This window comes from Manacus vitellinus, unplaced genomic scaffold (assembly GCF_001715985.3).
Source record: "Manacus vitellinus isolate BGI_N305 unplaced genomic scaffold, ASM171598v3 scaffold_9_pilon, whole genome shotgun sequence".
Lineage (NCBI taxonomy): Eukaryota > Metazoa > Chordata > Aves > Passeriformes > Pipridae > Manacus > Manacus vitellinus.
In genome coordinates, this window is record NW_021940917.1 from 504,351 (window position 1) to 529,774 (window position 25,424).

The following is a 25,424-nucleotide window of genomic DNA, read 5'->3' on the forward strand; positions in this document are numbered from 1 at the left end:
ATTTCCTAAAATCATACAAACAGTAGGAAATGCTCTGGAAACTTTTTTCCAGTGCAAGCCTTAACCATTTTAAAGGGAAAATATCCTCTGAAGAGTTCTCAGATAATTTGATAAAATTCTAGAGTTATTCCATTAAGGAGTGTCACCACTGCACTTTATGGAAGTCCAGGTTAAGAATGTCCCTGTGCGTACACAGTCAGGTGAAAGCATATTTCTCACTCTCTGCCAGGTCCTCTCAACCCTGGCCTTACAGGGTATGAAGCTCACATGTGTCTAATTCAAAGGTGCCAAGGCTCAAGGAGCATCCAGCGTAATGTGAGTGCATCTACAACACATGCGTTTCAGACAAATGATAAGACTTCACAATTTACAGACACTATAAGAGAAATTGTATTTTTCCCATTAGTAGTTGAATTCTTCATGATAAAAAATCAACTTTGTTTGCTCTTATGCCAAATTTCCCTAAAATATAAAATAAAAAATAAAATCTACTTTGTCCTCACCAGATCTTTGTATGGGACCAAAAAAGGGAAGGAAGTCTGGTTTTATTAAGGCATTACCTAAACACTAACCCTGTCCTAGAATAACTTTGACAGACACCAATAGGAAAACCACAAAACTCCTTTTTCTACTGTATTTCCTTAGAGGGACTGAAGTTAATAAAATACTTCTAAACATAAGTATCTGTTTGGAAAATATCAATTTTTCCAAATGTAAATAACTTTGGAAAGTTCAAGTCGACAATGCTCCTTTACATTTTACTGACAGTATATACACGTATTCCAATCTTTAAAGCTTTAGCAATGCCGACTTATATCAGTTAAGATGTTCTCTTAAAAGACATTTGTCACCCACAACTGTTTCCATGGAGAACAAAGATGCTTTGAGGATGAAGGTGAACTGGAATGTTACCAGAAGGTGGTGCAGAATGAGTGAGAAATTTTTGTCTCGTTTTCTCAAATTGAGGACCATGAAAAATTACAGCCACTTTGAGAAGGCCATAAGTTTCATATGACCAGCAGCTGTCACACTGAGAGCACGAGACAGTAGTAACTTCAGACAATCCAGTTTCTTAACGAATTATTACTTACATGATGCTGCTGAAAGAAAAGAGTTCACCACCTGTAAGGAGGTCAGCCTGAAGAATTACAGCAAAAAATTTGCCATTAACTCCATAGACAGATTTCCAAGCATGGCTATAAATCAAATCATAGAGAGAACTGTAGTTTTTAGGGTAGTTTTAATATTTCTGCATCTTCCATGCTGTATGATCCCTTGGCAGCACTACAAGTGTTGGACTGGGGCACTGGAACCACCACCGTGGCTGGCTGACCCCTCAGAAAGAGGCATTAGGAGCATGCTCCCCCCCATCAGTTCTGCATGTGAACATTCCCAGGCACCATGTATATTTGGATTTTCAGGCCTTGAGAGATCAGAGGGGAGAAAAACCATGCAAATGCATCAAGGTTGTGTGCCAAAGTTATTACAGATACAGATACAAATTGCTCAGAAACAGGGTACAGCTCCCATGGAGGAAAATTTGAAGGTTCAAGGGGAATCTACCACTTGTCTGAAACTGTATTCAGTGTGTTAATCGTCTAAACTTTCAGAAATATATTTCAGATTTATTTTTAATTTGAATATATCTGGCCTTTGGTTCTTTTTATGCCTTTCTTTACCCAGTTGAAAAAGCCTTTAGTGTTTCATGTTTTCTTCTAGTGAAGGTACTCATACGCTATAATCATATATCTTCTTCATCTTCCTTTTGATATGCTAAACATCTTCTGCTCCCTATACATTTCCTAGGAACATATCTCCTGCAGCCCTCAAATGACTTTTTGTAACTTTTCTGATCCAGTGAAATTCTCCTGCATCCTTTTTAAAGTGTGGAAGGCAGAACTATATGTAGTATTTTATTATCAGCATGTCTAACAGGTAAAAATCACCTCCCCTCTCTAGTTCTAACAGAACCTGGAATGTAAGACTGCGTTGGCACCCTGGTGAAATATCCTTGCTAATGAATGAATTACAAAGGTAGCAACATGACATAGAAGGCCTCTTAAAAGCCAGGTGGCCAGGCAAGTGAGAGACAGCAGATAGTGAGATCATTTTCTCACATGACAAAATAAAGCATAAAAGAGGAACTGGCACAATCCTAAGTGTTAGGGACAGAAAAGCACCACTTGGCTACAAACCAGGCAACTTAATTACCATCATGACTTGTTCAGGAACACAGCCTTTTAACTCCACTGTGATCCAGGTCTGTGCTGCTCCAAAGGATGCCAAGGAGAGGAAACTGTATGATTCCACAATTAGAACTGAGCTGGACACACATCAGAAGCAGCGAGGCATGAACTGCTACAATTAGTGAGACTCCACATCCTTTATGAGCAGAGTAAAATGTTCCAATAAAACCAAGGAACAAAAGGAGAGGGAAAATTCTGCAAAGCACTGACAGAAAATGACACATCTCAGAAATACTCAGTGTTGACTGCAGTAATGTGAACTTCTTGGAAGAATCAGAGTGCGACATTTTTAACTGTAAAGATAATGAAAATGAAATAAAATAATGGACTTCACGCAATGCTTGTGAGAGGTGTTCAATAGAGGTGATAGACTAAAAACCAGGAAAGCTCCCAAAGGAATTGGAGAGTGTAACTCAGTTAAATAGGACATTGACTGAGGACAAGAATGGTGGTGAGCAGGGGAAGCTGGAGTGGACCCCAGGGAAGCTGGGATGACAGATCTCAGCAAGACATGGAGAACAATGCTCTCATTTGCCAGGTAGCAACAGCTGGAATGTAGGAAAGAGCCCTGCAGTTTTGGGTAAGTAAGTCATGTCTACAGAAATACACAAAATACAGGACAATCTCACCAGTCACCAAGCAATTCCTGAATACAGAATAAGTGTTTACTGCTTTCTAAAAGAAATACAGTCCGTGCCACAAAAATTTCAACTTTGAAATGATAGATTAGCTTCTTTGTAAACACAGTTCTTCATTATAAAACTACAGATTTACTTTTGAAATTGCACAGGCAGAAAAAAGTACTTAAAAATGGTTTATGATGTGATATTTCCTAGGTTGTCCCTGTGGCACAGCCATACTCTACAGACTGGCAGTGCTGTCACCAATGCAATTTCTGCAACAAAATTAACACTTTCATCTGCTAAACGAGCCTATTTTTTTGATTAACATTATGTCTCCCTATATGGTTCTTCCCTCACTAGTTGGTCCAAGTTGTAGGAGGCTTTTCACAGCTGCAATCTGTGCCCTTCAGAAATCCTCACAAAACCCTATCTGCACCCTTCACCACTTTCTACACACTGTCATGCTCTTCATGTCTAAGCACCGATTCCTTCTCTCTTCCTCTTATTTTGCCACTCTTCAAGTAGTACATTTCCATATGCAGGAAGACATAGGGTCAGAAGCAGGATCCATAAACAGTCCAGCCTGTATGCAGCATTCTGTATTTCAGAATACGTTGGGGAATTCTATCAGTTTTGCAATAGAATGTGACAATAACAAATGTCAGTAAGAGTTTTAAATAATAAAGTATCCAGTAAAAGAAAGTTTCTGAAGATTTGTGAACAAAAACTGAAATTTTTTTGGCCTTCTAACAGAACAGAAGTGCCTCTGCATTAGTAAAGATGTGCAGAGATAGGACTAGTTAAGGTGTGGAATACCTGAAGGCCAGATTTTGAGATGCAGTATTTACATCTAGCTCCTTTTAACAACAATCAGAAATGGAGATGGCTCAGCACATTCTAGTATTTTTCAAGGGCAGGCCTGGCAGTAGCATTTTTAGAATTTAATGGTTCAGGTAAAATCTTTATTTTACATCAAGAAATGCATCTGCAATAATTTAACTTTAGTCATCGTGTATAACAACAAACAATTATACAGACAGGCTGTTGGTTGTGTGCTTGTCTATGTTTGCACAGAAGTGCTGTGTAATTCACATGCACACAGAGTTCAAATCTCAAATTACAACAGCGTATTGACTACTATGTTTACATTTTTAATACAATACATCCTTCCAACGTTACTTCAACGTGCAGAAATTTTCAAACTAACATGTGAAAAACATTTCTGAAAGGCTGGCATAATAAAGCACTCTCTACAATTCCAGAGGAAGTCATCTTGTCTACAGAGTTTTGCAAAATCGAGAAAACTGCCAAGATTTGGCAATTTCAAAATTACTATGGACTTTCACAAATACTGTTCAAAGCCTTTTTCTCGGGTAACAATATTTAAAAAAGAAAATTGCTGGTATTTTATCACAGTTCCCACAAGATCTCTAGAAAAAAATCTGGGAAGAAACACTTGCAGTAGCATATTTAGTGTGCCCCTCACCCAACTTTATATGCATGTTGGAGTACCCATACACAGCTTTACAGCATCACTCAGTTCTCTATGATAATGCTCAGTCTCCCATAGTGAAATTATGCAAATTTCAGTGGGGAAAAAAAACCCCAAACCATAAATATTATAATTTTTTATTTTTAAAATATAATCTCACTTTAGTTTAGAACTTTGATAGCATATCCCAGTGCTTTCAGATTAATCACAGAATTATAGTTGCATATTGACTGTATTTATGTACAACCAAAAGCCTATAGTATTTGCACATCCACAACTCTATACCTTTGTAACTGAGAAAAGACTAAACAGACAAGACATAGCAGATTGGGTACTGAAAACCTAAATACTTAATTTTCAATATTTTAACTTTTATATTTCATAACATCCATTATACGGATGGTCACTAAATCAATCTGAATTTTCATGACAATATTTAGAGAGTTTATGGGAAATTTCAGTTTGCTACAGATAAAATTAATACATAGCCTTAATGAACACACTATACACAAGGTCTTTTTTTCTTAATTTGCACAAAATAAGAGCAAAAGTCAATGTAATTTTAAAGATGAATATGTATTTTTTCATACCAATAAATAATGTTATAAATCCTGCTGCACTGGATTGCAAATAACTTCAGCTGAACAAAACTGCATGACATGGGATCTACTTATCCTGTATGTTCACAGAAACAACTTGTTCTCTGACAGCACTCATTCTTGGCAATTTATTGCAGCTGTCAGCAGCCAATTTGTTCAGATTACTGCTGCGCACAAAGGTGTAACAATCATGAGGATTTATTAACTGATTATCGTAAAGGTGACAGTCAGAATCACCTTAACACAAATGATAAGGAATTTAAATAATTACATGACAATTAAAATCACTTCACCTTCATTTTGATCTTAATATTACCTACACAACCTTACTGCAGTGTATGTTTTTAATCACAGGAGCATACTGACTTGATACAGAACATAAATTACTTGTTCATAGCAAAAAGATGTGAACATTAAATGTACTCAGACTGTACAATATATATACACATACATACGTATTTCTACTTAACAGCTGAAACAACAAGTAATACTGCTTATGCAAGTCTACACACTTATTTGAATGCTGTGTGGCTTTAGCTCCTGGTGCTTTCCATAAAAAGAACTTCCTGACCTCACGTACTTGGTCTTGGAATGCTGGTTGTTTTTTAAAAAAATTATATTCAGAAGAATGCCAGTATTTCACTTCTGTAACATGAAGCTCAGTTGTGATCAAGACCAGTGTTTTCTCATACAAATCAGTACATGATTGGAAATATATTTTCCTCAAGGCTTTTGAATGAGGTCTTTTCTCAGGATTTTGAAATCTCGAAATAAACACTGAATTGGTTCCAGGGTTTGGGATTTTTTTAGAATATTCTAAGATGGAAGTTCACAAGGTGCTACAGCCTTTGAACTCTAATGGAGAATGCACACAGCTGAAACTCAAATGAATTTTATAAACCCATAGCGCTCCAAGTTAAGAATGGAAATTAACCCGTTAGCATTTCATTTCAGGAACTGCCATTTTGAATGTGCGTGGGCATCAAGATGAAGCCAGAGCTTTATGCTACTTATGCGACAGACGTTCTCTTCTCCTTTTCTCAACTAGGATGAAATGCCATTACTTTCACCCTCTTAACATCTTCCTCTCTCTTACAAGCTACCCCTTCCACTTCTGTCCTCCTGTTATGTCACCCCAAAACCATAATCTCAATTCCATGTCTTCAGGCTTCTTGAACATTTTTCCTGCATCTTCTCACCCTCAGAAATATATAGCAAACCCAAGCCCTCGCAATCTGAGCACACATGCTGTTGCCACTGTGTCACAATCCCAGCTTTCACCTGGTCCTTACCATGCTCTAGCCTAACAAGTACAACGATATACAAGGTCCACAGATGCCTATGTCCCTGAGTCCCTACTTCTTCTGTTTCCCAAAAGTGCAGCTGAAACATGGTATTATTCCAGGAGAGTTTATGGCATTCTGATTTGGAATAGAATTTGCCGGTAACTGAGCTCAGCAGAGTTAAAACACAGGTCTCCTGCACTATTTTCCATGAAGATCCTGTAATTTGGCCCTTCAACCTTACACCTGGGAAACCTTTTCTTCTGTTTTCTCAATTTGGTTTGTTCTTTCCCTCAATGAATAGGATCTATTCAGTCAAGTGTGCCTTCTCCCTAACTATTCTTTGGCCAAGCAGGACATCTTCAAGAAACAATTGTTTTCATTTGCATTTAATAGAAATATTCTTATATAATATTACAGCTGCTGCATGCACATTATTCAAACAAGAAGATGAAAGGAATTACTCTCCATTCTTGACTAATGCTAGAATGCTACCACGAAGTCTTTTGCTTCCCTCCCACAGCCTCATTATCACTTCTTCTGGAATATGAATTAAAATATACATGTGCCTTGAGAGCCATAGAGCCTTAGTCATGGAGCACAACTCAGTCATGCTTTTAAAAATTAACCTACATTTATCATAAGACACACACACAAAGAGCAAGTCGTAATGTGTGCACCAAGGTATTTCCAGTTTTTCGAAGCAGCCTTTAAAGGAGAAATTGGGAAAGAGAAGTCAGTGTTAAATGGAGCTGTCAGGTGTTGGTGATTTTTATTCACAATGACCGGAAAAGAATATCAGGGAGGGGAAATATTAAGACCTATTTTTGTATTCAGATTGAGCTTGACAAATGACGGTTTTTCATGGAAATCTTCATGGGAAGGAATTTGTTTGCAGGTTACATTATCCAGAGATAAGGTACCAACAGAAGGTGAAATGAGAGAGTATCTGAAAGGACAAATTTAAGAGGGACTATACATACACTGACAGAGAGGTTACAAAAATCAAGAGCAGCAAGATTTCAGCAAGTACTGCTTGGATGATGGTGTTATGAAAAATCACACTTGAAAGCTTCACCATCTTTTGGATAAGAAGGTAAAATAATGAAGAAAATAGGAATAATTTCCCAAGGTATATAATATGTCAACATAGGACTAAATGATTACACCAGTTCAGAAAAACAGTTATTGCTACCATATATGTCATGGAGTTTCATCATATAAAATAAAATCCTACTCTGCATATTTTTGAAAAGCGTTTTTGTCGATATTAAAGTTTTTTGCTTGCAACAGACTCTGTACACATTTGGAGTTTGCAGAATTTATAGTAAGAAATAAGCTGAATAATATTATTCAGCTCACCTAATTTGATAAACAAAGCCATTAACTTAAATAGAACACAAGGGAGGAAAAGGTCAGTAGAAACATTGCCATATTGACAACAAAAATACATGGCTTGGTCTGTGGGATTTCCATTCCTGATTTTAATCACAAAAAAAAAAGTATTCTTGCTAGTTAACAGTATCAATGCCCTAGTGAAAGCACCTACAACCAATACTCTCACAAACAACCAAAATATATAGGATTAATAATTATTAATCCTATTATAATGACTGTATGGATATCAATGAAAGTATGATGTAAAAAATATCTGAGCTTTCCAAATAGCAGCTACTTCATAGAACCTAAAAGCACAAACAGTTTTTTCCCGATTAGCTACCAGTTAATGCCACTTCCTACTCTTTGAAATAGCCACACAAATACATACTATTTCTTTTCCTGAATATAAATTAGGTGAATGATCTTATTTATTTGCCCCAAAAGATATGTGCAGTCTTTCACTACTCTATTTTCATTTACCAAATAGATTGATACATAAATTTGGTCTTATGCATCTATTACAAGTCAAAAGAGTTATTTCTCCTCCAAACTGTATGTTGCTGTATGGAACCTCCTGCATCTTGGTAATTGCTCTAAATGGGGGATTTTTTTTTTTTTTTAAACCTCAATCTATTAATTGGTAAAAGCTGCCATCTACTGGTCAGTAAAAATTATTTTACATCAAAGTAAAGAATTACATCAATGCAGCAAACTGTACTGGGACATTGCAGAAAATTCTCCCCGAACTTTAAAAAAAACAAACCACACAACAAAAGCAAGACCAAATGGTCATAAGAAATAGTTTCAACAGTAAGGCTCATTTTAATGAGCCCCAGGGAACAAGAAGGCTGGAATTGAACAAACCTGCCAATAAAATCATCCTTTTTGCCAGCATCTTTGTCCCACACTGTAATATCAATAATTCCACCTCGTTCTTCATAGAGATGAAAGTCAAACTGCTCCCTCCACTGAGGATTCAAAGTTTTTGGCACAATCTGAAAGGAGATCAAAAAAGAAAGTCATATTGCATAGTGTAGGCACACACTTTCTTGAACTGTAGATTTGATCTTTAGACTCTGTTCAGGAAGTTTTTTTCTGTCTGCAGTATCAATATCTCAAGCAGGGAGAATTAAAAAATAGTATAATTAGGAAAAGACTATTGGCCAGTTCTCTCATGCCTCTCTGACTTAACAGCAACCTCCAAAATCCTGCAACCTGTCCACCTTCAAAAGCCTCCTGAACAAACGATTTGCCCTGGGAATGGAGCCATTTCTCTGTAGAATAATTATGTCCTCTCTTAAGTGACAGCTGTAAAGTTGTGCCTCTGAGCCCAAAAGAAAACAAAGCACTTGCAATGACAAGTAGATGGTGACTGTATGTACTTAAACAAACAATTTTATCATGTCCTTTTTCCCAAGCTGCAGTGATACTGGGAGAAATACGATACTATGGTTTACTTTGTATGGAATAAAATTTTTTTTTTCCAAAACTGTATTTTACTTCCTTTCATTTAAAACCCAGATGAAAGCAGCTTTCTCAATCATTTTCAGTCAGGTTACTTCTGACTTCAATGGATTTCAGTCCATGTACTTCTGACCACACTGTGCAGAACGAAAAGCTTACAGATTTTTCTACCAAAATGCAAAAACAGCATTCACAGTAGTCACACGTGTCCTGAGCAAGAAACAGTCTAGTACCTTCCCTATTAAGGAAACACTACTTCTTACACCCACCAGTTCTAGTGGCTTGAAACAACAGAAAATTCAGAGAGGATTATGAAAATTTTTTATTCACAAAAGCATGAAATTTGATTTCTTCTAATTTCAGATTAAGAGGCACTAATGCAGGTTCAGAGCTCTGCAAATACAGCAACTAAATGTTCCTGGCTTCTTCTTCAATTTCTCCTTCGTCTGGCTGTGAAAACCACAGTGGTCATCATTGCTGTTGAGAGAGGAAGGTCATGTGCATCATTGGTGGTCCAAGCATCTTCCATAAACAGCAATTTTCAAAACAGTAGGGACCAGGGGAATAAAAAAATAATAGCAAGAAAGCCAAGAAAGTTCCCACATAAATTGTCTCCCTGATTAATTCTCTCTACCTATGAAGTTCATACATAAAGAAAATTTTAATGAAACTTGCTGTAAGGACACAAAGAGGAAAGTGAGAATATAAGCACGACATGATTTGAGGATAAGACAATGCAAAGGATCCAAGAAGCAACCAGCATCAAGCCTGGAAAGTAGTTGTCACAATCACTCTGCATCTCTCCCCTCTCATGAATGACTCCTGCAAGAAATAAAAGCCAACACAGTCTGTACAGAATATCAGGTGTGCCCTTTGGTACACCCAAATTTTTCAGTGCTACATTTTCCCCCACCTAGTACTACTTTTGTTTATAATGACATAAAAAGAAACATTCAAACAAAGCTCCAGGTGCTCTGGTAACTGATTATTACAGGAATATATCTCCATCACTACTGAAAGTCATAAAAGGTAAAAAACCCCAAACAGGAATGAAGCATTTCAAAAACATTTTCAGTCACAGCTAAAATTACCTTGCTTTTGTACTTCTGATGCCCCAGTCGGAACTTCACATATGGATCACTTAGTCCATTTGCATCCATTGCCTTAAGTTCACGACCTTCTATTAAGGTAACACTAACTATTCCTCTCCATAGCTGAGACTTTCTGTGCAGGTCTGAGAGACGTAAGCTCTGGGTCTGAAACTTTAGGGAAACAAAAGTATAAGTTTAGTTTATACAACTCCAAAAATTTCCCCTGTTTTTCAATGTTCAATTTCACATAACCAGGAATTTAAAACAACCACTTTAAGCCATTTTGAAGTTACTGGATAATACATATGTAAACAATACTGCATAGAATAACTTGGAAAGAAATAAAACAGTGACAATTAAGCAGATAATGTCATATAATGCTTTGAAAGAAGCAAGCAGAACAAATGCTACTTAAGGAAATGTGCATTAAAACAAAAAGGTGTTTTTTCTGCTTCACTTCTCCCTCTGCTGATAAGAATACAAATAAATGTTGCAAAGTCTCTTCTATTAGTAGTATATGACTGAATGAACTTGCAGAAACATTAAAATAAACAGAAAAAAACAGTGACAATACAAAACTTCCATTGGAATAATATAAATTCCTGTATCTCAGCCTCTAAAAAGACATGGTATTCTCAGAAACATTCATTAAATACCACCACATAAGTTCAAGAGTTTCTAAACAATGTTGCAGAACCTTTGTTCAGAATCGTGCAGAAACTTGCAGACTGCAAACCCTTGGCCACAGATTTTGTGGGTTAAAAGAAAATTCACACACAAAACAGTTGGTTCATTTCGCTAATAAACTCCACTAGGGGTTGGGAGAGCAAGAGGCTATAAACTCAAATAATTTAAGATCATCTCCAGTTTGCTCTGACCTACAAGGTATCAGAACTGGGGAATCACCTGTGCACTCCTTAAGAATGCAAATGTGTCTTGGGTGCATCTGAGAAGCAATGTTGCCAAAGGCTCTCCCTTCTATTCTGAAAGTTTATTTGTTCAAGGTTACTTTATCTATAATCAGAACACTGGATAGCTAAACAATATTTAATCTCGCAAATTATTCTTTCTAGGAATCAAAAAAAAGCTAGTCTTTATATATACGCTGGTGTAAATATATCAAATATATGCATTTTCTTCATTTTGCAATATAGTTTGGGTAACAAAAGCTTTATGAGCTCAGCAATCACGCCTGCATGGCTGGCTTCATCATTTGCAGACTGCCAGTACCCCTGGAGGAGGTCTTCAGTGCAAATCTGGTTTGAGTCTTTTAGACGGTAAACACAGCTGGATGGTTACAGTTGTGCAGGTGTCCCTGGCAGAATTTTACCTTATTACCCAGAGACAATGATAAAAAGCAGATTGGAGAACAATCCCTGGATTATAACCTGCACTCACCAGAGAGAAGTATTATACATGAGGACTGAGGTCAGTGGGGTTGGAGCAAATCTGATTAACATGCTTTTTGCAGCATTTCAGATATTTTATTGGCATGGATTTATGTTTTCAAATGGTTATTCATCCCAAATAGCATGGTTACTCCCAAAAAATTTCACTGCAGAGAAACGTCTCACAAACCTACTGTTTCTACGAAGGCAAACAAGGAATAACCTTTGGAATAACCTTTAACTTAACATGTGACAGCAGTGGGACATCAGAAAGCAGACACTCTACAAAAATTAGTGCACAACTGGGAAAATCACTTGCCAGAGAAGATACTTCATTTACAACTTGAGAACACAACATAAACTAAAACTTTTTCTTGGCACAAATACCCCTTTCATTGGGGGAATACAGGCTATATTGCCAAAGACCTGACTTGAGAAGAAGTGGTAGATTTTTTAATTCTTGTTCCAGTTTCTTAGAAGGCTTAGAGCAAAAGAAATACTGGAGAGTAAATAATCAACAGTGACTCTACCCTGAACATAATGCGATGAGAGTACAGAAAGAAGAAAAGACCATGCATGTTTAGGAATATATTTATATTGGGATAGATGCAGTGACTGAGACTTACTTTGCAAAAAACCACACAATTCTTGGGGGTTTTTTGAGAGCTGAGTGGGTATCCACATGATTTTGAGGATACTATCATGGAAAATAAGCTTGAGTTTGCATTCACAACTCTTTTGACGTAAACCTTAAGCACCACAGCATCGCTGTCTACTTCACTGATCACCAATGAGACACTGAATAATTTAGAGAGTATATTTGATCTGAATTCCATATTTTCAACAGCTCTTAAAATAATTTGCTGCATTAGAGCACCTGCCACCTTATAAAGCATGCTGGATTTTTATGACCAGTAGGATGTTTCATAACTAGTAGGGGGTAATTTACATAAAAGGTGGCAAGGCAAGATCTAAATGCCCAAGAGCTGGAGGTAAAATGACAGACAGGTAAGACAGGAGTTTACAGGAGCCCCGAGAACAACCATTCACATGCTGCTGGAGGAAGCCCTCCTGAGTCAAAGACACATTCTGTGGTCAACAGCAATCAAAGCACCTTGCACAGCCCAGTAGTGTTCACTGACAGTGAAGCTGCAGAGCCTATGTCTCAACATGCTGGAAGAAAAGCAGCAGCTACCAAAAGAGGTATGGGTTGGTTGTGACTATTTCTTCTTCAAGGTAGGAAATGCAGACCACAACAGCGCTCTTTTCTTTTTTATCAGTAACACACAGATCCAAGGCACAGCAAAAGGGAGATGTACTGGAAGTCAGGGTACAGTTCACTGGAGCTAAAGCTATTGAGATTTCCTGGACATGAAAGGCATGGGCTATGTGGCCTTCTCCAGCAAGAATAATTTCCAGCTGGCACTTTTCTTGTTTCCAAGCAAGACTGAAGACCATCCAACATGCTTTCCTTCCAGTCAAAGTCACATTTATCCTCAGAAATTACATATACTAACATAACCTCTCATTTCATATAATGGTTCTTGTAGGAAGTTAAAATGAAAAAAAAACAATGTTTAGATTTCAAGTCAAATTTGACAAAAAAGCTAAGAGATAAAAAAAATGAAAAAGCAAGACTGATTTCACCTTTTAGAGTTCTTCCCTTATGAACTCAATGTCACAGTGTGAGACAGGTACATTTCTAGGTACATTTTTAGGTAGCTAAGAAATCGTCTGTAAAATCCAGCCCAAATTGAGTTGACTACAAAGTCAGAAGGGAATCCACGAGAATAAAACAAAGAAATGAGTCTGTATCTTTCTCAATTTCTCCTATGAAGGATGTTTCTCAAGAGTAATTCTTAAGTAACTTTTTTCCCTCAGCAAGCATGTCATGATTATTGCTGCCTGGATTCACTCTTCTGACACAAACAGAAAAAACGTCACAAAGAAACCACACAACCTTTCATTTATCTGTAAATAGGTAGGAAGTTACATATTTCATATATAATGCCAAAACATGAAAAGAAGCAAAGTCAAAATCTCAGTCCATAATCAACTGTCATTAATGTGGGATTATTATTCACATTATTCACATTTTTGAGAATTTATATGCAGGATACAGGCATGGCAACTCCTGTCTGACATGTTCTAAACACACCAAAGAGAGAGGGGTGGTGGGAAAGTTGCAGCCTGCATGCAGTGAGGCTTTCACTCTCCCAAAAAGGAAATTAAAATTTGACTTCTGAAAAGGAATCTTTCACATCAAAGGATGCTTACAGCTACCTGTGAAAGAAATACCCACATATTTTCATATCCACACACTGCGCTTTAATGCTTCTACTATAAAGAGCATGCAAACCCAGCACCTTCTGATGTGATAAACTTAGCTTTTATTTGTGTTCCACTTATTCTGTCTAAATGTAGAGCAGTGGGTGGGCTAGGGGCATTAACAGCAGAAAATCTGATACAGAACTGTCTGTAGGTTTCATATAGTTAGCCAAATGTCAGAGCTGAAAAATAACCTTATAACATGACTCAATGTTTTGCATGTATTCATGTATATCTGGGTAACATTACTGGGTGGGAAACCAACTAGGGTTAGTCAGAATCCGGGTATTTACCTCAGGTTCATCAAGACCACATTCTCAATGAGTTAGTGTTACTTTCATCAAAAGAAGAGATGCATTTAGTAGTTTTCAAAATCCCCTAAATATTTACATTTATCTTTGGGTATCTAAGTGACCTTTGGAATTTGAGCCCATACTGAGCTGGAGAAACCCCATGCATTGTCCTCTCCCAGCACGACCTCACTTCTTCATTGATCAGCCCTCATGCCCTGCAAAGTACCACCTAACTCACTGGCATGTGCTTGTGCCCATGCAAACAGACACTGCTTTTGCAAAATCTCCTCCTTGGTACACACACCACTAGGACACACTGCTCTTCTGTGTCCTTGAACACAACAGATAAAAATAGAAGTGTGCCTACCACGAACTTACTAAAAAGTTTTAAAAACCAAATCAATAATGCAGCTTTCTGTCCTGCAATGGCATCTCTATCCAAAAAATAACTTTGGCTTGGAAGCTTTAAATAAAATACCAATCAAGAAACTAGTGAAAGAATATAAAAAAGAACAATACTTCTCTCCATCACTGAACAGAGGACAGGTGTACAAATACAGCAAAGTGAATCAAAGCCAGTGTCACAAATGACTGTTGCAAATTCAAGTAAACAGAATTCTTCTCCCCCAGTTTCTAGGAGGCTTACATGACTTGGATAAAACATGTAAAATAAAGATTGAGAATATCAATAGATAGAGCCACTAGTTCTATGTACCACACGATGAAAAAACCAAGGGACAGTCACGTGCATTTGCAATGCTTTTCCTATATTAGAAACTATATACAAAGTATGACACCTTGCAGAAGTCATCAACATACAGACTGAGTTACAAAAATGCCATCAGTGGGATCATGATGATTCCTTCTTAATGTTTGCTCATTGTGACTAAACTGGTTTTGTAAATTGACTACTACTGATAATGACTGCAATATGAATAAACATTTCTCTTAATTTTCTATCAACTAAATTTAACATTTTAGGATATTTTAACCGTAAGTGAAGCTTATAAAAATTTTTGTTGTTGTGAAATTTACACTGCCCTGTGCCCTGTGTATTTTCATTATAATTCCCATGTTAAATCTGGTTTATGGTGTTTGCTCTAACAACTGGATACTGCCATTGTAGAGCAACGTTGTCATGACACTACAGTAACAAGAGCTCACACTTTTGCAGCATTTCATATATTTTTGTGGGGGTTTTAAGTGGAATAATTTGGCTTAAGTCCACTTGCCAGAGGCAGCTCAGGTGTAGTATGAAGGAGGCTGTGGCACTCACTCTGACCTGCATTTTCTGGGAAAGAGTGGAAATATTTATAGAGGACAACAGTGTGCAGAAGGAGCTGTCAGAGAGGCTGTGCCAGTACAGTCCTAACCTTCTCCATTGTCCTTCTCCCAGTAATTCCTCTTGGAAACTGTGCCTGCAATATGTGAAAGTCAATGGGTCTCCTGATGATCCTGTTACTGCCCTGGACAACAAGTGTCACCGAGTCCCAGTGCTGATGTGAATGTGATACACAGAAGGACAGTAGCCACCAATACTTTATGGAAACTCCCTGTACTTTTGTAATTTCTGGAATGAACCCAGAAACCCCCATGCCAAAGTGTTACTATGCTGATTTTGTTGTTAACTAGGTCAGCTGTTATCACTCACATACAATTAATGCAAATGTAAGCCTCACCAAATATTTGCATAATTTTTATAATCACATGTCTTGCAGACAGGCGTACCTATTCTGACTTTTCTACTTCTATTTCAATATATAGTAGCTCTCCTTCAAGCACCATTTACAGCTGATAAACTGACATCTAGAACATCATGGCTTACAAAAAAAAAGTATATTTTCTCAGTTTTAAAAGATTCTTCACAAAAACCCAAATGCAGGAATTCTACCATCTATTCTGAAATTCCGGAGAATTTTGGCTGAAAGATTCTGGTTGAAAGATTGAACTGACTGTAAATTACTTGAATTAAGAAATATCATACAACTCTATACTTATGTTTGTCTCTGCAACACTTATACCATGATTTGCTATTTGCAGTTCTATTCTCTACTCAAGAGACATCTAATTTCAGTGGAAAAGCATTTTGTTTCAATTTTAAAACAGCAAAAAATGCTTCATAAGGCTTTTGGTATTAAGAAAATGCAAATCAGGAGCCACAGAAAGTAAATATTTTGAGTCGGGGATAAAAGCATCAGTTATTAAGGCCATAGGTCTTGGTATTTAGTTTGTGCAACTGGAACACACATATTTTCAGAAAAGCTTTCTAAAAGAAATTTTTAAAACAGTCAGCAGTTAGGAGCTGAAAGCCATACATTTTGCAATTCATTCTTGCTTAAAATGTTCATACATTCTATTTTTCAGTTTAAAACTATATGCAAAAATTTCTAAAGCTGAATTAAAGCAAATATAGTTATCTAAATGCAAATTAAAAATCAATTTTATTCACTTGCTTTAGGCAGTAAACGCATGTTTTTATGCCCAATTGTAACTAATCAGAAGTAGCTTCTCAGTTGTGACTAAGGGGTGCCCAGGTGAACATCAAGAAGTTCAACAAGGCTAAATGGAAAGTCCTGCATCTGGGTCCAGGTAAACCCAAGTACAAATTCAGGCTGGGTAGAGAACAGATTGTGAGCAGTCTTGAGGAGAAGGACTTGGTGGTGTCGGTAGATAAGAAGCCCAACATGACCTAGTGATATGTTGCTGCAGCCCAGAAAGTTAACTGTGTCCTGAGTTGCATCAAGAGAAGTGTGGCCAGCAGGTTGAGGGAGGTGATTCTCCCCCTCTACTCTGCTCTGGTGAGACTCCACCTGGAGTATCAGCTCGGAGGCCGATTTGCAAAAATGCCACTACTGAATGAAAAGTTATGAAATGAATGTAACAGAGGAGAACAGGAATAAATAATTCACTTGAAGAGCTGTGAAGATTTCCCAATTATCATGTTGTGCCATTCATTCAGGATTATTGAAGCTCATAGTTTCGTCAATTTGTAATCTGAAGTATGAGAACAAACATATATTTAGCACATCAAGAGTTAACATATCACTGTCATGATGGAAAACAGTTCACCATTCTCACAGCTCTTCCTTATCTCTTCAGGAGTCTGAGCACCTTAGATATTTCATGAAGTTACATGAACCATATGAGAATCAAAATACTATACATCATCACTTCACGAAATATCTTTGCTTCTGAAATTTCAAACAGGAAACAGAGATAGGGTATTGTCCTGCATCCAGAAGCAAACTGTGAAAAACCCATCCATAACCGAAGAATCATGAACACTGCTCGCTTTTACTATTTAAAGATTAAAAAGTGTGCAAATATTTGTCAAGTGAGCAGCATATACAACATCGTTTGTTAACAACCTTCTGTTTAAATTTGTGCATCAATATGCTAGAAAAGCAAATAACTTTACAAAATAAGTCAATCATTCCACATAGCTATTTCACTTTTTTTTCTCATTTTAACACCTTTATATGGTAACATCTCAAAAAAACCCAGATCTACCACACCAACTCGAAATTTCAAGAAATTTCAATTTTATTTTTATCAATACAAATAGTAAGAAGGCTTAAAACTTTTAAACAGAACGGTAGCATTAGGTAAGACTGGCCAGAAAACTACTAAGAAACTATATACATTTTCTTTATCTCTTCGGAGACACATACAGCAAAAAAGAAAGGTAAAAACTGGTTGTATTCCACTATAGTAAAACTCTCAGCATTTCCCCTGTGGAAAAGAGCATACACTGCTCCTTTTTTATCAGTTCCTAAGAGGGGAAAAGCCAGATACTGAATTTGCTTGAAGAGGCATCTAAAGAGCTCTATAAACTGGACACCAAGAATGATTCCTTAAGCATTCTGCTCTTTTAAACTGTGGCTATGACTGTCACCCACGGATGACTAGCATCACTGTGAAAACAGCACACAAAACCTCTAATGAGTAAGTAATAAGAAAATCAAAGTTATCCTGTTGCATGAATTCCTTGTTCCCATTAACAAAGGAAATTGTTTATACGTGGGAAATAAAGATTTTAGAAAAGGAATCAGGACATGTCGGCCATTACCAGATGACTTCAAGATAGGTTAAAATGCTGTAACTAAGTTGACAGGTTTTATGATTACATTAAAAAAACTGTTTCATGATTTTGATTTGATGAAACAAAAAACAAGGTCAACAAAACACATTTTGAAGGACAATGAATCCTGTGCCAGAAGTTTACAGTCCTAGATGACATGTTTGGTAAAACATCATAGTTGTTCCAAAAAAAAACTCACAAAAAAACAAACAGCCAGAAGACCACATGCCAAAAATAACAGTTACCTTACTTGATCTTTTCCAACTCTTCCTCATTAGCATTGTCTGAAAATAAAATAAAGCATTTTAATTACCTTTCCTCTGCAATACAGAACAAGAGGCCAACTGTCTCGAACAGGACAATTCACATTTAACCACCACTACAACTGAAACAGCAACAAGTACAATTCAGCAACAGATACACAAGCCTGAAACAAATCCAGGCAAGTAGCAGCCCTTTGCACACCCAGGCACACTTTTCTGGGTGGTCTGAAAATCTCATTTCTAGAGACAATGCATTATGTGAACTTGTAAGAAAGAAAGACAGAAAAATAGAATTAGATAAGCAAATGGAAAAAAATGAATGTGCCATTACTGACAGTGATTACAATTCTGACTGATACTTGAATAGTAGTTTTTTTTAATAATAAGGTTCTCCATTTTTTTGGAATGCTACTGTTTAACTTGTAAGTGTAGCCACATAGAAATCCCGCATCAGGGTCCTTTGATAACATCAATCTATTACAAAATCCTTAAAGTTACCACTGTTAGTTCATTTCACAGCAGCAAAAATATGTCTTAGTTTGGTAATTACACACATGAGGGAGAAAACAAAGTTATACCTTCACTCAAAAAATCCCAAATCTCAGTTGCCCTGTCCCATTACCTAAATAACCTGTAAAACCTTGGCACTACTAAACACCATGTTGTGACATGCTGAGAGGCAAAGTGTCCACAGATAGATTCTAAACATTAAATAAAGGAGACATACTGGTCAAGTGGATCGGGGACGATTTATCTGTGAACACAACTGCTGCTTAAGCAGCTCTGTGGAAATGCAGAAAAATTACTTTATGCAATTTAATAACATCTAACAGCCTGATATTGACACTGAGCAAGAATAAATCAAAGAACATTAATTCCTTTTGAAACTTTGTCATGAAAAGTAAATATAATGTTTCTTTTTATTAACTATTGCAAAACCACTTTTTTTTCAGAAAATGGAAATAAATTTTGAAATGCAAACATTTTCCTCACTAATAAATTAAATTATATCATGGGGAAAAATTAAAATGAGAAAAAAATATGTAGGATTTATATGTTTGAAATATCCAGAAATTTTTCAAATAGACACAGCTTTTTGGGAGAAGAAAAACAACAAGTTGCTGAGGACGCTTTTAAGTTGCTATGGACAGTTAAAACCCAAGGGCTTTGCTATAAGTTAAGGATAATTGTAGCACTGTGGCTTTGGAAAATATACACAGATACTAAACGCTTCATAAAGCTGGAGAAAACCCCTGAATTAATTTTTACAGAAGAAGCACGTAAGAATTAAGCAGCCTGAGGCCCATAGAAGGCTCTGATGAAAATCTCTGAGTTTCTGGGTCCTGTCCAGCACAACATAGCTTCTCTCTTCCACACCATTTCTGAATCCCACACAGCTACAAGTCAGAGCACAAACTCAGTTTCACTAGTCTTCAGACCAGGCTGTTAGCAAGGAAAAGAATATGGCCCAACAGCTGAATTGCCTATGTAGGTTTAGATTAGATACCAGGAAAAAATTCTTCACCATGAGGGTGATGAGGCACTGAACAGGTTGCCCAGAGAAGTTGTGGCTGCCCCATCCTGGCAAGTGGTCAAGGCCAGGTTGGATGCGGTCCTGAGCAACCTGGTCTAATGGAAGAGGTTGGAACTAGATGATCCTTAAGGTCTCTTCCAAACCAAACAACTCTATGATTCTTTCAACTCTGAGGAGTTCAGTTTGAGTTGTAGCTACAGAAACATATGCCATATTTGCTGAGTACACTGGTATCGTTACCAGCTAGAGCAAGATAAGCTGAAGCCATACCAATCACCCTTAGAAGCCAGTAAAATAAATATATAGCATAGGACAGATCAGGATGAATGATCTACGTGGAACTTTTTAATCTGAAAATATTCCATGCCCTGAGTCTATCTCTGTCTTTTTTTTCCTATTATATTATTATCCCTCTGGCAAATAAAACAAACAAAAAACAAATAAATAGTAATAGTGTATTATAAGATTTAATACAGCAAACAAACTGACAGCATATTAATGTTGTTAATATTTTCATATGAAGTAAAAAACCTAAGCATAATTAAGATAGATCATTTTAGGAAAAAAAATACGCCTTGAACTTTAATCTCATTAAATAACAACGTCCAAGTAGCACTTGGCTTCCTTTTTTCCATTTGCTATGCCTCTTAGGCTGCCAGCAGTGAACAGTTGTCCTCAATCTCTGCTGGTTCCAAGACAACAGTTCTCATCAAGCTACCAACTTTGTCATTTCCTGTAGCTGGAAATTGCCTGTAAGACCCAGGCAGGAAACAGCTATTGTAGTGAAGACCTGGGTGACGTGCAGCTCTGAAGAAGTCACAGTCACTGGAAGTTCTCCAGTGGTGAAATCCGTGCACTGAATGCTGATGGAGAAAGAGACAGAAAAACTCACATGCACTGTGGTACCCACAACTACAACACCACACAGAATTTGCAAGAAGCCTGTACACATGCATGTAGTTACAAACAGCACACCGGCATGTGCTGCACTACATGTATCCAAAGGGAATACTAATAGAACACTATCAGATTAAAGAAACAAAACAAGCTTCTTTGGAGCAGGTCCAAGAAAAAAAATGAGTAACTGCTGGTTCTGACTTCTTTTAAACTGGTCATCAAAAGGAGAAATTCAGAAGGTCATCAAAAGGAAAAATAGAGAAAGTAAACCATAAACACACTACTTTTTATAAATAGAGTTAAATTAATGAATTTTAGAGCTCACGTATTTTAACATTTATATATACATACTTTTCCCATATTTATTTATTTTACATCTTTTTAGTTTACAGTAGTTACCTAAGTTATCTGTCCTCTCAAGGCAATAAAATTAAAATGCTGCATTAATGTACTGTTAACAGCAGAGAGCAAATGCAAATGAATTATTGTAACTAGTGTTATGGCAACTTAATTGTGTTAGGCTGGAAATGGACACAAATATTAAAAACTTTCTAATTTTTATTGTCCTATAAGAATAATTCATGAATCAAATTTATTCACAATTTGTGACTGTTCAAAAATCAGAACTAATCAGATTGCCTTCATTTGTCAAAAATCAAAAGAATAGGACTTCTAATAACTTCAGAAATGCTATGTTTCTATTTATGTACATAGTTCAAATAAGAAGTTACAAGATTATTACTTCAAATGTTCACATTTTTATGTCTTTAGAACAAGCACCAGGTAGAAAAAGGCAAGGATATTCAGAGACAAGATTTGGTAGAAATTTTGATTTGTTCACCTGCCCATACTCTTACATTAATATTTAATAACTGCAGGCTACTTCTGCATTTTCTTCACATAAAATGTACCACAAAATCTAATATTGTGTTCTTACTTATGAAACTAGTATATTGAATTTCCTTTAATTGAAATTATGTCCAATATTCTCCTACTGGAAAAACACAATCATAAACTACTTAAGCACTGTTTTTCACAGTCCATCAGATTCCAAAATAAATACTCCCCTTTCGTAGTCAGTGTAATACAATTTTACATACAGTTATATGAACATATGTATATGTTAACATTCTTAATTGATATCTGAATCCAAAAATGAAATGTTTTGATCTGAGGAAATGGGACCTTCCAGCTATAATTCCCAAGATCACCTTATCAGTCAGTATGCAGAAAATCTGAATTTCATCAGAATTTTTTTCCAGAAAGATAAGGAAGAAAATGTTCTTCTGTGGATCAAATCTCTCTCTCATCTCTTTTCACATCTCAAGGCTTCACCCAAAACAAAATAATCTATTACTCTGTCAAACTGACCGCTTATTTTTAAAATCATTTGCAATAATACCTCTCTTACAGACAGGTGGCAATATACAAGGCCCCCCATTTTGTCTCATTTAAGTTCAAACTTCCGCTTGGAGTACCTTATCCTCCATCAGCATCAATATTTCTTATGCAGTGTAAGAAGATGCATCTTCCTGTAACATACAGCTACATTATTTTGAAATGTCAATATAGCACTTTGTTACAGGACCTGTCCTCCAGCCACACAAACACACCCTCAAAAAACTTTTCCTTTACCTGCACATCAATGCATGACCTCCAAAACAGCCTCACTGCAGTTCAGGCAGTGAAAGGATCTCTTTGGAAAGTATCATCCACATCAGGTTACCAAAGGACACATCACAAACGTCATCTTGTTCAAGAGGTCTCAATTTGAAATACGGCTATAGACCTGCCCAAAATACAGGATATGTGGCTTCTATGGCTACATGGGAAAGCTAATACTTCTTCTGTTGAAGCTATTCCTTTTTCTTTTTATTTCCCAGTGGTTTTAATAACACTCTCATTTAAAATATATGGAATTATAGTACCTTCAATATAAGTACTTGCAGTTAATTTCTGAAATCTTTATGTGTGACAACATGTAAATGGTGTAAAAAAATAAAAAATATTATCTTAATTACTTAATGACTTGCAACTCTTAGTTGCAAGGAATTCACAAGTTATCACCAGAGCAAAACAAAACCTATTCAGAAGAAACTGTATTTTTGAAATGTAAGCTATATGGGGATATCAAACAAATAGGCTTTAAGTAAATTTGAAATTACTTAGAAAAAAAATGTACATAATGTGAAGAGACAGCATGTCTTCTGTGCAGCAGTCATTAAAGCATATTTAAAGGTGTTCACACGTTTTTATCTATACATTTCAACCACACTTGAATTATTACTTAAATAGAGATATCCAAGTAGAGGGGGAGCAGCATCATTCAAACAAGCATGAGAATGTACGAAATGCTTTAATTGCTGCTTTATATGGTGCACATTTCGAGAGTGGACAAGAATTAGCCTTGATCTTTTAACAACATTTGAAAATTTATTGATCTCAATCATACTAATTTCAATAAAAATTATCCTCATTATTACAAAACCTTTCAAAAATAACCAAAGACAACAGTTTAATTGGAGTGATACACTTTGCAACATATCTACTCCTTAGAGTAAAAAAAAATCTAACAAATAACTGTTACATATGGTTACTGAGTAAAAGATAATTAATTGAGTCTTTAGTTATGAAACCCTTAACACATTCATATACAGTAATTCAATATTAATTTTGTAAGTTATCTTGCTCGCACTGTGATACAAATTCTCTGAATTTACTGCAACTTTGCCAGAACTGCTCTGAGATCTGTATCTTGGAAAGACTGGTTTCTAACAATAAGTATTAAGATTCAGATTAGGAACCAGATTCTTAATTGGAATCTTGGACATTTTCAGAATGAAGTCCCATTTAACAGTTTGAATGGGAAGAAAATTTTTTCACTTGAGCTAAACTAAAAAAGTGAACAATGAAATGCGTGATAGCACAAACCCAGTTCTTCCTCCTATTACAACCAATCAGCTGGATATGAAAAAAGTTGCTACCCAGAAAGTCTGTGGTGCTCCCAATACTTTTGACATTCAGTTGCTAAATCACCAACACCCCTATGAAAGACAAGCTACACTGTAGTGTCTTAATTTCACTTTCTCACCTGTAATTTTCTTGAGCGCACTCTCTATAAGAGCTGACAACATGGAGCAGCGCAGTGCTATCCTCTGTATGATGAAAAAAGGAAACTAACATGTTGTCCACATAATGATGTCCCACATAAAAATACAGTATTTCTGTGCTACATGATTTAGGATTATGGTAGGATAGTGCCAAAACCACTTGGAAAAACAGTGCAATTACCATCTGACTCAGAAATGCTGGTCTTACCTAAATGTACAAAAAAAAAAAATCCAAAATGAAATAAATTTTTTCATTTAAGTAACACTCTTGTGGTGCAAATCTGCAAGACAGAATTCTAAATTGTCTGGACAAACATATTGCTTAAAAAAAAGTAAAATACACTGTTTAAATAAGCTAGATTCACATTACTACCATATTCCATTATTTCTATTAAGTGCTAACAAAATGTTACGAGGCAAATTAACAGAGAAGAAACCCATTTTCAAAACTCTACATCATCTCGGTTATACCAAATACCAAACATCTAGTTCCAGTAACTGACTTACTACGCTACTTAATGTTACCTGGGAGAAAAATGGAAAAAGAACTATTACAACCTGCAGTAGTCCTCAGGTATGCAAGAGGATGATGACTTACACTGCAGCATATAGAAACATAAATGTTCTTACAAAAACCATGTTGTTGACCGTATCCATGGAAAATTTAATCAGATTAATGCTTTTTCCTTGGCCTCTGTTGCAACCCACTTCTGAGGCAGGGCAACCTTGGGGGAGGATTAAAGCAAAATGATGCTAAATAACCAATATAACGACAAATTTAATTAAAATGTGCTTTAAAACCAAAACTGGAGAAAAAAGGTAATGGATTGGAAAAGGGGTGCGTAGCTCTTCTGGACTGTATGGTCATCTTAGGGGAGGAAAATCAGAAAGACAAAAATGGAGAAAAAGAGATAGGAGAAAAGAGAGAAAGATATCACCACCTGTGGCTCCAGGCACGCATGGGTGATCATGGTCTGTGGTCATGATACATAATCCTGGCCCATCAGAGGTGGGGGCCCGCAAACAGGTCAAAAATCGGGAGTTTTTCCAGTAATGCCCCAATCTCTCCTCCTGGATGAGTTCTGGGCATGTGCAGTCTTCTTTCCGGAAGATTCTGGAAGTCTGGTGGCATTGGGGGTTGGGGTGGGGTTCATGGTGTGTGTCTATGTGCCCGAGTGCCTGGGCAAAGTTTCTGAACAAAGTTTCTGAGTGGCTGCACAGTGGTGGCTGCCGGTATGGCAAAGAGACTGGCATTAAAAAAAAACCGCTACCTTGCCTCTACAGGATCTATTGCTTAACAGCGATTTCTTCTTTAATTTGAAAACAGCTTGCTTAAGGCAAAATTTAGCTGC

General features: G+C 36.6%; 1 protein-coding gene across 6 annotated transcripts in view; it reads right to left on the reverse strand.

The window, feature by feature from the left end:
* Positions 1-25,424, reverse strand: part of MCTP1 (multiple C2 and transmembrane domain containing 1) — a 173,818-nt gene that overhangs the window by 113,544 nt on the left and 34,850 nt on the right. For 5 of the 6 annotated variants that reach the window (XR_003916400.1, XM_029965415.1, XM_029965413.1 and 2 more), the window contains exons 6-8: positions 18,514-18,552; positions 10,179-10,349; positions 8,488-8,618 (exon numbers count right to left, since the gene is read on the reverse strand). Coding sequence is in view for 5 of the 6 variants with exons in the window: in XM_029965415.1 (XP_029821275.1) it covers positions 8,488-8,618; positions 10,179-10,349; positions 18,514-18,552 (341 nt within the window). In the remaining variant the exon portion in view is untranslated. The remainder of the gene's footprint in view (positions 1-8,487; positions 8,619-10,178; positions 10,350-18,513; positions 18,553-25,424) is intronic. The other variant, XM_029965414.1, reaches the window with a different exon arrangement.